At 43.1% G+C, this 15,484-nt stretch overlaps 1 protein-coding gene across 1 annotated transcript in view; it reads left to right on the forward strand.

The window, feature by feature from the left end:
* The first annotated feature begins 2,240 nt into the window (after positions 1-2,240).
* Positions 2,241-15,484, forward strand: part of HS6ST3 (heparan sulfate 6-O-sulfotransferase 3) — a 323,738-nt gene continuing 310,494 nt past the window's right edge. The window contains exon 1 of the mRNA XM_075423890.1: positions 2,241-2,841. Coding sequence (XP_075280005.1) covers positions 2,303-2,841 — 539 coding nt within the window. The 5' untranslated portion in view covers positions 2,241-2,302. The remainder of the gene's footprint in view (positions 2,842-15,484) is intronic.

A 15,484-nucleotide genomic window follows, 5' to 3' on the forward strand; every position in this document is an offset into this window, starting at 1 on the left:
GCTGAGGTGAGAACAAAATGCTTCTGTATCTTACATGTATAAATATTTACATTTTTCTAGGATAGGCTTCCTGTCACCTCATAAAAGAGAGAGGTTAAAAGGCAACCTCATTAACTCCACTCGTGGGAGGCACAGGGAATTTTAAATCAGGTGTGCATGGTAATGGGCAAAGCAGAGCAGAGAGTCAGGTCTCCCTAGAGAGAAGATGGATGCTCTGCTTCTCTTGCGGGCAAAGAACACGGTGGTTTTCCAAGACAGAAGGGCTGTTTTCCACTTTGGTAAGAGGGAGTGGGTGCACACCTCTTCTCGTTACAGGAAAATGACTGCGCAGGTTCGTTTGACACCAGACTCTGCATTTTCTTCTGCCAGAGGATGGAGGGACCGGGCTCCCAGTACCATGGTGTGTGTGTCTGTACAAGGGTGAATTGCACTAGGTAACCCATGGCGTTCCCCTCACAAAATTCCACTAGAGAGAAAGGTGCATCTCTTTTGGCATCTTGGCAAGACCCAAGAATTGGCTCCTCTTAGCCTTGTCCCAGCGTAATACCTTCACAGTGCCGTGGGACCCTGGAAATGTTCACATGTGGGTGGTGTGGTCGTGTGTTTGCCGTCGGGTGGTGTATGCCGTCGGTCTTGTGGTTGCAACCATTGGCACATCTCACAACATTTAGAGGTCTGCTGCTTTCATTTGGATCATTTTATGGCAGTTTGTGTTATTTCTGGCAAGATTTAATGGGAGCTGATACTCTCTTCCAAGAGTCCAAATACTCTTACTTTCTATATAAAGATCTTAAATTTAAAATACGTTGGTATAACTATTTTTTTTTTAAGTTTTAAAGTTAAATGGCTCATGGGAAGGCACTGCTCTTCTGTTATCAGCCTTGCAGGGGCGAATTTGTCTTTAGAGCTGAGCAAGAATGTTGTTTTAGTGCTGTCAGATATCTAATTAATCCCTCAGTAAATAAAGGCATTCTGTAATTAAATAACCGAGATGTGCAATCAGTTTTAACACGCAATGCTTTGCATATTAATATGTTATAATCCAGGAGCTGTACGAGGCTTGTATTTGGCTATGAAGTGTTTGTAACAGACTTTTAAAAATACGGAGAACTTATTTCAGATGAAACAAGTGGGTTTTTTTGACAAAACTCAGCTAAGTGTGACCTGCAAGCTAAAGATTTGAATGTGTATTAAAATAATAATTTTCAATAGGGGAAACAACGCAGTTTCAGACTGAGGATGGCTGTAAATTGGACAAAGGGGCTTGAAAAATCAACTTTTGAAACTTTTAATGAAGTAGCTGCTGGGGAATCGACATTACCGCCTCGGGGAGACAAAGGTTTCCGCAAAGTCCCTTCAGCATTTGGGACTTTGTGCTTCGAGGACCACAAGAACCAACAGCACTGCAGATCGTTTAATCTCCGGTTAATTAGTTAATCTGTGTAGCAGCCAGCGTTGTCTGGCCTAGCTGCAAGAAATACTTAAACCACCGGGGTTATACACACGGGCTTGAAACTGCAAGCGGTACAAGACGCACCCCCACACCCCCCAAAATCAAAAATCACGGGGCGTTAAGGAGTTTAAAAGGAAAAAGTCACGTTATTCCTCCTGGTCGGGGCGTCACCGCCGTCGCCTCAGCCTCCGGCCGCCCTACACCACAGGCGCAGCCCGCTCACCTGGCGGCGCCGCTCCGTCAATCTCATTGGCTGCCTTCCGCTCCGCCCCCGGCGCCTCATTGGCTGCTTCCGCCTCCCCCCCCCCTACCCGCGCGCCGTCGGTCTCCGTCCGGTACCCCAAGAGGAGCGAGTAGCGACTCCCACCACCCCCGTTTACTCGCCGCCCGCTCTAATTGGCGATGAAGCCGGCGTGCTAGGCCCGCCCATTGGCCGCTCGGGCGGCCGGCTTCGCCGCGATTGGCTGGCGGGCGGGACCCGCCCCGCCCCGCCCCGCCCCGCCGGGGGCCGAGCGGTGTGTTTGGGCTGGAGAGTTGCCGGCGGAGCGGGTTGCGGGAGCTGGTGCTGCCGCGCGGCAGCGCGTGCCGGGGACGGCGCGAGGCGCTCCCGCCGCGGCGCTCCCCCTTCGCCTCAGCCGCGGGGAGCGGGCGCGGGGTGGCCGCCGCGGGCGGGCCGGGCCGGGCCGGGCCGAGCGCAGCGCAGCGCAGGGAGCCGCGGCCGCCCGCGAGGACCATGCCGTCGGGAGGGGAGCCGGGCGCCCCTCGGCTGCGGGACCCCACCGGGGCGGCCGTCCTGCCGGCGCCCGGCAGCGCCTGAGCCCGCGCCGCGCCGCCCCCCGCCGCCTCGCCATGGACGAGCGCTTCAACAGGTGGCTGCTGCCGCCGCTGCTGGCGCTGCTCTTCCTGCTCATCGTCTACCAGTACGTGTCGCCCGCCTGCCCCGGCGCCGCCTGCCCCCGCCGCCCGCCGGCCCCCTCCGCCGCCCGCCGCGGGGGGGGCCCGGCCGAGCGGGAGGAGGAGGAGGAGGCGGCGGCGGCGCTGCCGCGGCCGGCGGCCAAGTTCCCGTTCGCTCGGGGGGAGCTGTGCCGGCGGGTGCGGTTCGACATGCGGGGCCGCGACGTGATCGTCTTCCTCCACATCCAGAAGACGGGCGGCACCACCTTCGGGCGGCACCTGGTGCGCAACATCCGCCTGGAGCAGCCCTGCTACTGCCGGGCCGGGCAGAAGAAGTGCGCCTGCCACCGCCCGGGCGGCGACAAGGACACCTGGCTCTTCTCCCGCTTCTCCACCGGCTGGAGCTGCGGGCTGCACGCCGACTGGACCGAGCTCACCAGCTGCGTGCCCGCCGCCATGGAGCGCCGCGGCTGCGCCGGCAACCGCACCCTCAGGTCAGCGCCGGCCGCGGCGGGGGGGTGCCGGCGGGGTGCCCGCTTCTCCCGCCCGCCCGCAGTCTGGTGCCGCCGTTCCCAGCGCGGCGGGGTGCCGATCGCTCGCCGGTCCGTGCGGGCTGGCAGCCGGGAGGCGATGCGTGCCCGGCTCTGCGCGGGGGGACGCGGGGGCTGCGGCGGGAACGTTCTGCGGGTGGTGCGAGGACGGTGGGGGAACGTCCCAGTTCCGCGGGCGTCACCGCGCCTTGCGCTGCTGCTGGGTGCTGCAAAAGGTCTCTTCTGGTTTTAAAATGGGAAAATCGTCAGGCGGGTGGTCTCTCCGTGTGGGATAGCGGTAGGTGATTCAGTAAGTTTTGGGCTTTGTTGTGACTTACCTACCATTAAATCAGATTTTCAGGCTAATGTTAGATCGTGTCTTTATGATAGGTTTTGAACACGGGTAGTAAGAAGTTATGAGCTGAATCGTCTCTTCAACTTTTTACCCTGTAATGATTGTGACTTCAACATCAGTAAAATGTTTAGGAAAAATACCCTTTTCCGTTGTTTTGTTTTTTAGTTACATAGTTTTCCAGATAACTCATGTTCTTTCATTTCACTATCCATCTTAATTTTATGAATCTACAAACCTTAAATTTTCAGTAGGAGCACTCGCACATTGCTTTGCGTCTTGTTGTTTAAACACACGTACAGCCCGTGACATACGTGAACTCATTTTCACAGGGCCCATTCATCGAGATAATAGAGTTGATTACTGCTGTTGTTGAACATCTTGAAGATTATTTGATGTGACCATCAAAGGCGCTCCCGCACCGCAAAGCTAGTCACATCCAGTCAGGATAATTTGGATTGATTGGTGGTGGTTGCGGACTTGGACTGGACTTGCAGGATACTGTGAAGGTTATTCACACAATTTTGGGAAAAATGTTTAGCTGAAGATAAAGTGGAAAGATCTGTGTGCTAGTGGAAGAGAAATGCTGTGAGTGTCTTCAAGAACAAAATAACCTGGTAGTAACTGTGTAGCTTTAAGGAATATTCAGTAAACTTTTGATGTAAACCAGGGAGGGGAGGAGGAAGAGTAATACTTGTAGAATGCCTGAGAATACTTAATCTACCACTGGAGTCCTCTTCCTCTCTCATGAAGAATATTAGTAGGTAAATAACTGAGTGTTAAATTGAATTGCAAAGATTATAAACAGGCAGTAAAATTGTAGTGGCGGCTTCGGTACTTTGAAACAAAAACCCCATTATTATATTAAGTAAATTTAAAACTTTGAGTTCAGTTAGAAAGGAGGTCATAGTGGTTATTCAGTGGATAACTAGTAATTATTTTGACTGAAGAAAGTCATGTAGTGACATTTCACCATTATAGCTGAACAGTGTTTTCTTAATTTTGTTTGTTTGTTTCGTTAATGAATGATTTGATTACTGTGACACTGCACTTCTTAATTTGTCTTTAAGTGAGGAAAATCCCATGAATAATTATTTGTTGCATTATTCTGATACTTGTTCCTTCTTGTATTATATTCTGTTCTGGGCAGACACCTTTTCATTTTTCCCTTTGCATCATGTAACTTGACTTTGTTTTTTTAAGGAGCTGTAAAATGAATCACATAACCCAAAAGTACGGATTATCTCTCTGCTGTGAATGTCTTTGCTCCTGAAAGTTGGAATCAAGCCTAAAACACTTCGCTGGAGGACTGTGCTATTAGAGGCATTCATCTAAGTCTTTTTTTAATGTCTGAACGGAGAATTGAGAATGAGGAGACTGTATGCCTAAAAAAAGCAAGGAACTAGCATGAGTCTAGAGTAAAGCATAGTGATTATTTTTAAGTCATACTTTAAAGCTTCTGAATGTATTTAAGGCGTTAGACTTCCTTGAGTAGCTCAAGTTTTCCCTTGTATCTTGCAGCTATGGAGTCAGAAAATTAGTCTAAATTTGGTTAAGTATCTGATGATGAATTTTCTTTGTGGCTAGGAGGACAGCAGGACAAACCATATCGTGGATTTGGTACCAAGATGTTTGATCTCTTTTGCCATATATTCGATGAAGTAAGCATGATGTTAAGTGTATTCTGGATTTGTTTTTTCTTCCTCTCATAGCAGGGTGTTAATATGATCTATATATATATAGCCTATCTTTTACGACATAGAGGGATGAAGGGATTTGGAATGTGAATCTCCGCATTCTGAAAATTTGCTTCTTAGAGGGCTGGTAATAGTGTAACGCAAGTAAAAAATTAAACAAGTGGCTCTGGGAAGCATTTTCTTTGCTGTTTTGTAAGTTAGATTAAGTCCTACCTTTTAACGCAGGTCTGTAGAAGAGTTCATGAAGAAACTGTAATTAGAATTCACGAGGGAAGGGGCTAGGTGGTAGGGAAAGGAGGGAGCAGATGATGGTCGTAAGGGTCTTAGGAGGTGCGTGAAGCGACCTGGGTTCTTTGTCTTTCATGGGCAGTGTGTTTGAAGATGTTTTACTTCTGAAATCTTGTCAGGTTTTTGAAGTGACTTTGTCTGAGCTTTTCCTGTTTCTGATGTTTGCATCTTAAAGGCTAGGGTCTCAAGAAGGAAGACAGGGCAGAAGCTGTTATTGTGCCCCAGTAATTTTAACTCTTTCAAGCCTAAGCGCCAGCTCTAATTCTGATATCAGTGGACATTTACCTCTGCGTGACTTAATGGTGTGAAGTGTCCTGTGCACTTGTCCCAGCTTAGGTACTTCAGTATGAGAAGTTGCTTGTTGTCAATGTGTTGGGTGCTATTGTGAAGTTGTAGAACTATCTTTTTTTGTTAAGAATCAAAGTTGCTCTTTTAAATGCCATTACTTGGAAAAAAAAATCACCCAACCCACAACAGCCCAACAACTTCAGACACTATTTGTTCAAACTTTTGCATATGTTTTAATTTTTAGGGTGTGAGATGTTCTGCTGAAATACCTGCTGAACTGTTTACAGAGCCAGTCGATTAGTATTTCATATGAATGTATAGCTTTCACTTTTGCAAAAGTTGCTGTCTGGATAGTAAGGGTATTGAGAAGGGTATGCTGCTGATGCAGTTTTAAATTCTTACTAGCATTGTTTTCACCTCAACATTGCAAATAATTAGTATAATTAAAGCAGTGGGACTTTTTCCATAAAGGTGCAGTTAGGTTCACATAGAAGTTCTTGCATCAGTAGCATATCACCCCATACATTTGACAGGAGAGTCATGAGCTATGCAATGTGTCTACAACTTGGGTTATTTACTCTGCCTTACAAAAATGGCTGTTACAACAGAAAGTAACGGAGATTGGTGTGAAATCTGTTTTTTTTGTTGTTGTTTGTGGTGGGTTTTTTTGGGGTTTTTTTTGGTGGTTTTTTTTTTTTTTTTTTAAGAAACAGTCTTTATTTCCTTATGTATTTGCTCTGCCCTCTCTGGAAGTCGTTGATGATGCTTGTGTTTAGCTCCGCCTCTGGAACTTGGATTTCCTTCAGAGGTGCCAAGAAGCTGAGACTGTGGAGCCTAAGCCAACATTTCTTGAGGAAAGAAAGGGAAGAGAAATGTTGTTAGATGTCTGACCTGGGATGCCAGAGAAGAGTCATTTTCAAGTCCGAGTGAGTAATACTAGGCTGCCTCTGTAGCCAGTGGGGAGAAATGAAAGAGGCAGTCCTTTGGAGGGTCTGAAACATGTCCGAGACCTAAATTGTCTTCTGGAGGGGCTATTTTTCCTTTCACTGATTACAAGGGAAGTCTGAAATAGCTAACTGGGACTTGATGTCTAGAACTAGATGAGAAGAATTCCACATCTACTGTTGCAGAGACATTGTCCAAAATGATTGTCTGCCTCTGTTAGGTTACCAGGTAAAACTTGGTGTGTGAGGTAGGGCTTGCTTTGCCTCTCTACTGTATGTATGAGGGATTGAGAGGGGACCTTAGAAGTCCTAATGAAAGCACATTTTCTCCCTTGCTGGTGTGCCTGCAATATCATTAATAATTATGCATTATTATTTATTACAAGTTTGATTAAACTGGGGAGGTAATCTTTTAAACTACACACTTGAAAGAACACTGCATTGAAAGTGTTGTCTAATTTTCTTGTATGAAACAGTGAAATCAGTCCAATTCTGTAAACCCCATGAGGTTTATTACCAGTGCAGTTTAGTCTTTGAAACTATTGATTTTCATTAATTTGCTTCCATTATACTCTCCATTTCCTCATGTCTGTTTAACTTACTGTGTGCTCCGATATTCTGTGGAAGTATAAATCAGCAGTAAACCCATGAGTCATGGAACTGGGAGAGTTGAATAGAAATTATTAGCAGGATTCCTTTTTCTTATGCAATCCTGTATTTGACTATTCAGTGTTTTTAAAGCTCTAGCGAGAACAGAGTGTAAGGTGGACTCCCTTCTTTGCAGCCGTTGTAACTGTTCATCATAAAAATGTAAGAGCGTTAATGGAAAATTCAAACTACGCTGAAGGTAGCAGGGAGAAGCCAATAAAAAGTCAAATGTTTAAACTGAAAAAAGCACAAATTCTCTACCATGCCTCGGTATCTTCTACTGAAAGAGCCAGTAAGGTCTATATAATTTTTTATTAAACAGTTTCCTGAGGTCCTGCTACTAACAGTGTATGTGTGTGTGTTCCTTCTGTAAGTCTCTCCAGTGTTGGATGCTTGAAAAGAACCTTGGTAATTTGCTCAAGGGGTTTCAGTGCCCTGATTATTGGAAACTAGTGTTGTCTCGCCACCCAGGGCTTAGTGTGAATCATATTAACTTCATGTTGTCTCTCCCCCAAGTGCTTAGTGTGAATCTTATTAACTTCAGTTTTAAGTCGGTAGCATCTTCTGTCTTTTGAGAAACTGAGAACAAATTGATCTCTCTTCTCTGCAGTAGCCTGCTAGGCACTCCATTCTTAGGAAGTTCTCTTCCAACCTTTTCTTCTTCAACTAACCTAATCGGCTCATTCTGTGTGTATTGTAGGCCATTCTTAATGTTCCTCCTGTTTGGATTAGTGTCAGTTGTTTTCTTGAAATGTGATGCTTCGGCGGGGCTATGGTGTTTCATCTGTGTGTAGTACAAAGTGGAGCAAAAAAGATTACTTTGCTTATTCTGAAAGTTGTGCTTGTGGTTGTACACTTCAGTGATGTTTGCCTATTTTGCAGTTGTCTGACATGGACTGTTCAGCTTGGGATTTAGACACTATTAATTTTCTTAAAGACTACTACTTACATTTCCTATTGTCATTTTGTGCTTATCCCCACTGGTTTTTATTCCTTTTCTGTCAGTTTCTTTAATTTGTAAAATTGATTTAAATTTTAATTTTGTCCTTCCTAGCTTTTCATCATTGACATATTTAATAAATGTGTTTTGTATTCAGCATCTACGTTGTTGATGCAAACGTTGAATAGAATGAAATCCCTTTTGTAATAAACCTTTTGTTTGGTGTAACTCTCAGAATTGCTTTGCAGGGAGTTCTGTCCTTGCCACATCATATTTTTTTCTAGACTGTGGTTTTTTTTCTGGCTTATAACACTAATTGGAAATGTTATCTAAAGTCATACTTTTTTTTTAAAAAAAAGAAGGATTTCCATCCTACTATTCCTATTCAAAATTAATTACTGTATTTTAGAGGGAAATTAGAAAATTAGACTGAGTTGATCCAACGTGATTGAGATACGATTAGCAGACAGCATTACTTTCTTCTATGCGTTTAAAGATAACTTGCCTTAGAACTTCTGGCAACAACTAGCAACTCAACTACTTTTTGCACTTGTTTCCCATGAGACTTCCCCTGCCCAGAGTAGCAGACAAACGATTGATGGAGACAGAACTTTTCCAGATCCGTGACAACCCCAATGCTGAAAACTTTTGACCTAAAGAGAAGTCTTGTCTTCAGACTCCTAGAGCTGCTGCAATAAACCTTTGCAGGTTGCCTACAAGAATGGCTAGAACTCATGTTTGCTGTTAATTACTAGTATTGATAAAACAATGATCAGCACTAGTTCAACTGGGAATTGATTGTTCTTGTTCACTCATCATTGTAATTTACAGATAACTGTGGAACTCTGTAAGTTTTGAGGCAGGGAGGTGCATGTTATGAAAATGATCACCTGAGCAACAGTTCTTCTAGTTGTCTGGAAGAGAACTTGGTGATTTACCCAAGCAAATTTGCATGCTCCTTTTGTGCAGACCTTGCTGGTTCCTGTTTAGTCTAGCTTAATGTATCACTTTGAAACGTTAGTACATGAGTTTTTGGCTGCTTCTGGTATTTCATTCTGGAAAACAAGCTGCCTAATATGATTTTCTTCAAAATGAAGGAGCTTTTCTCTTCTTTTTGCAGGAGTCAGGCAGAGAAACCCTAGGGGAGAGAGTGGAAGTGTAAGTAGCACCTCCTAGGGCTGTGTGGTGTTATGACACCTATCAGCTGTTGTAACTTTCTCGTGTTATTAAGGTGCTTTTTAAATTCTATTAACTAGTTGTCTAATTTAAAGTAACTTCCAATCCTCTTAAATAGGATATCACTTAAATTCTTATGTGGCTTTGGGGTATGTATCAGTTTGAGGTGGAATGGTAAAAGTTACTGTGTGAGTGGGAAAAGTTGCTGTGTAATGCTATTACACTGATAGAGTAAATCTGTAGACCCAGCTAGTGGCAAAAATAGGGATAAAATTGTGAGCTTACTCTAGATTTTTTTTGCGAACACTTTGTAGAGGAAGAAAGAAATCTCTGCCAGCTCAGCTCTAGTGATCACAAAGAAGCTCAACGGAAAGTGTGGAGAGCTGGTTGAACTGAACGATTTCTCCCTTCGTGTGTGTTGGCAGTTTTCATATGTTGCCTTCTAAGTCAGCAAGAGTAAAGCACTTCCTCCCAGAGTTTGGTGCAGCCATGGTAGTGAATTGAGCTAATAATGCAAAGACTCTGCTGTTCTCTGTGCAGAATAAGGCCAGATGAAAGAAGGGAGCCTATATTCTTTAATATTTTTAGTATTGTATTCATCTTGCTGCCTGTTCTCTGAAAGTATTTCAAACTTCTAGTGATAAAATAACATTGGATGTCTTAATGTTCCCCATTGCCTTAGAAGGTAACTTAAAGTCCATTGAAAGTTCTGTTATTGCTGAACAAAGTTTTTAAACGCTGTAGAGGAGGCTGATTATAGGAACTAAAGGTCTAATTTGAACTGCTGTTGTGATAAAATGATTCAGCCTTGAACAAACTACTAATTTAGGGGGAAAAATTAGCAACAGAACTATTAGGGATTTTGTTCAAGATTGCATGGATCTTCATTCAGAACAAATTCTAGAGTGGCAAAATCAGTGTAAGGAGAGGGCCTGTTATCTTCAAGATCTGCAGCATTTGGTTCTGCTATGAAGCTTACTGTTAGGTGGCCTCATGTATACTTCTACAAAGATTTAGGGTTTGGCCCACAGCTTAAAGTCATCTTAGAAAAAGAAGGGGGCAGGGACTGGCTTTTGATTAATGGTTTAAACTTAATGTCTTAAAACACTTATTTTACTTAAAAATTAATAATCTACTACAAAAAGATTGATGTAAAGTGGATTTTGGACATATTGTAAGTGTTGCATTAAGACAGTTACATGTCAGTTGTGAAAGTGTGTTAATGCAGGTTGAGGTGTGTCTCTGAGTGTCTGCAAACAGAGAGATGCCAAACGTACTGGCTTAGTAGTGGGGACCAGGTGCAATTTCAATTTCTGAAGTCAAAATGAAAGATTGATGAAAGAAACTATGATATTCATAATTGACCTGAGAGTGTACTTCCCAGTTCTGTGAAGCAGCTTGACATTGATGAGAAGGCTGGCCACGTGGTTCCTGGTGCTGTTTGGTACTGGAAGGAAATGGCCCCTTCAGGATGTCAGAGTATGTGGAGGAGCTGACCTCTCTGAGACCAGTTACTTTCTGCAAACAACTAAACTTGAAAGGGAGGGGAGTGAAAGAAGGATGCGTACTTTACACAACACTAATCAAAATTATCAGTTATTTTCATATTCTCACCTAAAGTCTAATAACGTCAATGGAAAGAACTTATTGACTTGGAGATTTCCATGTGTAAGACTTGGACACGTTATGCTTTCAAATTTATGTTAAATGAAATTTTAGATGTAGCAATGTAGGAGAAAGCGTCATTTTTTTTTTCTCTTTTATCAAGTAGCCTATTTCTAATTCGTGTTTTGAGCTGGCTTTTGTATAAGTAACAATTATGTTTGTATCTCAGTGTTTGTGTATTTTCACACTCAAAAGTAGCTACTTAGAATTTTTTACTTGATTTCCATGTGTCTTTGCACACAGGCTGTGGCTGAGAATGTGGGGGTGGGTGGAATAGCAACCGATAGTGTTTGCTTGAGGAGCTACTCAGAGTAATAGGGGAAAAGAGAAGCAGTGTAGGAATACACTGGGAGCGAAGTCTGGAAGACAGCAGAAGAGAGCAGGGAGCAGAAATAAAGCTACAGTCTTGCGAGGTGAAGGAAGGATCAAAATTATGCAATTTGGAAGTTTTTTTCCAAATAAAACTTGGTTTAGGGTTTAAAGCGCTCCATATATTCTTTCATACTTTCTGGAAGAGAAGGATGTGGCCGTAATGAGAACCTTCCAGTACTAGCTTGTTTGAGCTCCTGTCCTACATACATCTTTACATTTTTGGTGTAGATTTCTCAGGTAAGATAAGTGTTGCAATAAGAGACCCAAATGTTAAATTAAGCATCTTCAGCTCCTACATTGTAGATTCCCAGTAGCACAGTTGTCATGTAATATTTTCATCGTGTAACTAGACCTTAATTTTTAGTGATGGGAGTAAGACCATTATTTTCCAGGAAGCTTCAGATGTGGTGATTGATGAATAAGTTCTATAACTGAAAAAACTTTGGTTTTGTGCCAGAAAAGCCTCCGTCAGGCTAAAGCTGTATCTTTTCTGTTGCTGGCTTAACAAGGTTCAGATGAGAAGAGTAACTTTATGAAATATTTTATGTTGTTCTCTACTACTAGTCATTTGGATTTACTATGGAATCATGTAGGTAGGAAGGGACCTGTGGCAGTTGTTTAGCTCAAACCCCAGCTCAAAGGTCTGTAACTAGAGCAGGTTGCTCTGGGCTTTGCTCAGAAGTTTTAAGTAACTCCAAGGGTGGAGATGCCACAATGTCTCTGAGCAACCCCTTCCAGTGTTTGACCACCCTCGTGGGAACAGAGCTTTTCTTCTCACCTAGCTGAAATTTCTCATTTTCCAAACTGTATTAATTTCTTCCTGTCTTATCACTGTGTGCATCCCGAAAGATTCTGGTTATGACTTCTCTGTATGCCTCCACATGAAAATTGAACAGAGTAATAAGGTCTGCCTGGTTGCTGCCTTCTCCTCAGGATGAACAAACCTAGCTCACTCAGCCACTCCGTGTGTCGTATGTCCCAGCCTCTTGATCATCTTGGCAGCCCTCTGCTGACACTCCCCATTATACCAAAGTCTGTCTTTTACTGGTGAGGCCAAAATTGGACACATCACTCCAGATGCTGTCTCACCAGTGCTAAATGGGAGGGTGAGGGGAAATAGCTGCTCCCAACCTGCTGACTAGCCTCTGCTAGCATAGCCCGATAATTGGTTAGTCTGCTTCACCTGCAAAGGGCACATTGTTGGCTGTTATTCAACACAGTGTCCACCAGGAACCCCAGATCCTTTCCTGCAGAGCTGTGTCATAGCCACTCAGTGCCCAGCCTGTCTTGTGGTGTGTTCTTAATTTACCTCAGGTGCAAGCTTTTTCTTTTACTTGGAATCATAGAATAGTTTGGGTTGGAAGGGACCTTAGAGGTCATCTAGTTCCAGCTCCACCGCTGTGGGCAGGGACACCTGCCACTAGACCAGGTTGCTCACAGCCCTGTCCAGCCTGGGCTTGAACACTTCCAGGGAGGGGGCATCCACGGCTTCTCTTGGCACCCTGTTCAGTGTCTCACCACCCTCACAGTAAGCCACTTGCCATGGTTGATCTTCGTGAAGTTCCCATCAAGAGAGTTCTTTTTCCTCTTGAGGTTGCACTGGATAGAAGCACTGCTCTCCGGAGTATTGATCTCTCTCTCCAGTTTGGGCCTGTCCATGAACCTGCTGAGACTACACTCCATCCCATCATCCAGGTCATTAATACTGACCTTTAAACAGCATTGGCGTCAATGTCAGTTCTTGAGTGACACCGCAAGTAATTAGCTGCCAGCTGGATTTTGTACAGCCGCTCACCCCCACTTGCAGCCCAACAGGAGGTCTGGCTATATTGTCCTGTCATCTAGTCCATATCTGACCAGTCTGGCTCAATTGGCACTATAGGAGAGCAAGTTGAAGTCCTTGCAGAGGTCAGTGCAAACAACATCCTGCTCCAGGGAAATTTGCCCAATCACCTTCCCAGGGATGGAGGTGAGACTGACTGGCCTGTAGCTCCTTGAATCCTTCTTCTTGAAGGTAAGTGTGAGGCTTGCTTTTTTTATGGACAATGGGGAGAAAAATTACAATGGAGAAGCAGCATGCTGGTGTAGATATTTTAACTACTCCTGGTTTCTCAATTTAAGAATTCCTTGAACAGGATCAGAAGCTATAATTATTAAATAAAGATAGATGCAATGATTTTTTTGCTGTGAATATTACTTTAGTTTGGTGAAAGAAATTACTTATTACCAGCAAGAACTTTTTTAATGTGTTATGATGTGTCCCTGTCATCCATTGTAAAGCTGTCCCTCAAGCATGTGTTATAAATATGTTCTTTGGACATTTCATCTAAGTCTGGGATGGTACGCTGCTTTGGTGCCACTTTGTCTTGTTAAGCTGAGCTTACTAGATAAAACAGAACTGGAATAAATATTCAGTAAATAAGAGGTGGTCACATATTTGTCTTTGTTGTTAATACTTGGACTCCTAGTGTTCTGTAATATTTATACAGTTTCAGGTTATATTGAGTCAAGCCTTTCTATTAAAATTATTTTTATCTAGAAAGTCAATGCTTTTATAGTTTTCCATATTCACATTGCAGTGTTCTTCAGAGCTCTTTAACTTCTATCTACAGCGATTACTTTTTTTATTAAACTGTTCACAGTTAAATTATAATGTAAACCCTTAATTGTCATGTGTTAGCGTGAAATAACTTCCTAGAATTTGCCATGAAAGAGCATAACTTTTGCCTTTCTTTTTGCTATTCTAAAGTTGAGTTACTGGGACGAACTTTCAATATAGGTAAGATTCTTTTGTGCAAGGTTCAAAACTTCTGTGTAGAATCTTCTGTGGGCAAATACAGAATCCAAAAAAGAGAAGCAAATATACAGGCAAAGAACTAGTGTTTATACCTTTACATTTCTTTTAAAGGGACTATAAATGCTTAAAAACACGAAGTAGGAAGACCTTAGAAGATGCGATCTTCATAACTCTCTTTAATCAGTCTGCTTATTAAGCTACTGGGGAGAAGCCTCAAATAATTAATTTGTGAGTGTATGTATTTTTTACTGCTTTACATCTTCACAAAAAGAACTGTTAAGTCCCCCTTTAAAGACTTGTGTCACAAACTTCAGCTCAACTGTGTTAAAGTAGTCATGCCTTTATGTGACAAGCTTTTAAAACCTGAAAATGCCCATTGAAATGGTTTCCTCCAAGTAGAGAATTTAGCTGCCTAAATGAACAGAGTAACTGAAAATAGCTTTCCTAAAAAGCCCAGGTCCTCTGTAACACATTACCTTTTTCAGCAAAGTCTTCATTTTGATCTCCAGTCTCCTGCATCCATTGTTCAAAGCTGGTGGGTTAACGAGCATGTAGATGTATGTTGGGTTTTGCAGCACTGCCTCTGACTTCTGGAGGTTATTTCGTAAATCTTTTCCTTTTGATTAAATTGCCAGATATCTGACAATGGGATAAAGAATCCCATTTGATATGGGTCAGTAGGAGGCATCTAAAGGGCTGCTGGGCATTGCTATAGAGTAATAGTAAAACTGATGGACTGCATCTGACAGACAGATTGACTGGGAAGCTTAAGTGCGGCCACACAGAACTGCAGCTTTGATTAGGAGAGCAGTGGGAATTGTAAATGTTTGTCATTCTTGTTTCATGCTCTGCTACTTGTATTTCTGTTGGTTATCAGGTAGTTCCAAAGACATTATTACAAATAAACGAAAACAAAACATAAAAATCAAGTTAAGTAGGAGGTATTCATAGCAAGAAGCTCGTCGTAGTTATATTAATATTTTAAACAAAATTAGAAGTTGTGTGTCATTTCAGGAGCTAAACTTGCTACTATATGACTGGAGGATTTTCACTTTGTGCCATAGGTATAAACAACAGAAGAGCTTGAAATGACATGTGGAAAAAAAAAAAAAGGTTTCTCTTCCACAGTTGTGTTTTCTGTTTCTTCTGTGAAGATGCCTCTTATTTCTTGTATTATCCAAATTACATCCTACACTTCTGATTTACTTCATCAGCCTGATGTTGCCCATTTTCCTACATTGCTGTCCTTCGTATCTTGCCAGCTCTTTTGCTGTTGTTTTATATGGTTTTCTTGTGCGACTTACACCCCCTTTGCATTGTACCTGCTTGCTTTGTGTACAGAATGAGCTGGTTGTAGTGTTCGTCTCTGCTCGGCTTGTTTGGCAAGCTGCAGGCTTGAATTGTTCAACTCTCTTGAGCTTGTCTGCCCTGCTGAGGTTC

The sequence above is a fragment of the Opisthocomus hoazin genome, chromosome 1 (genome assembly GCF_030867145.1).
Source record: "Opisthocomus hoazin isolate bOpiHoa1 chromosome 1, bOpiHoa1.hap1, whole genome shotgun sequence".
Lineage (NCBI taxonomy): Eukaryota > Metazoa > Chordata > Aves > Opisthocomiformes > Opisthocomidae > Opisthocomus > Opisthocomus hoazin.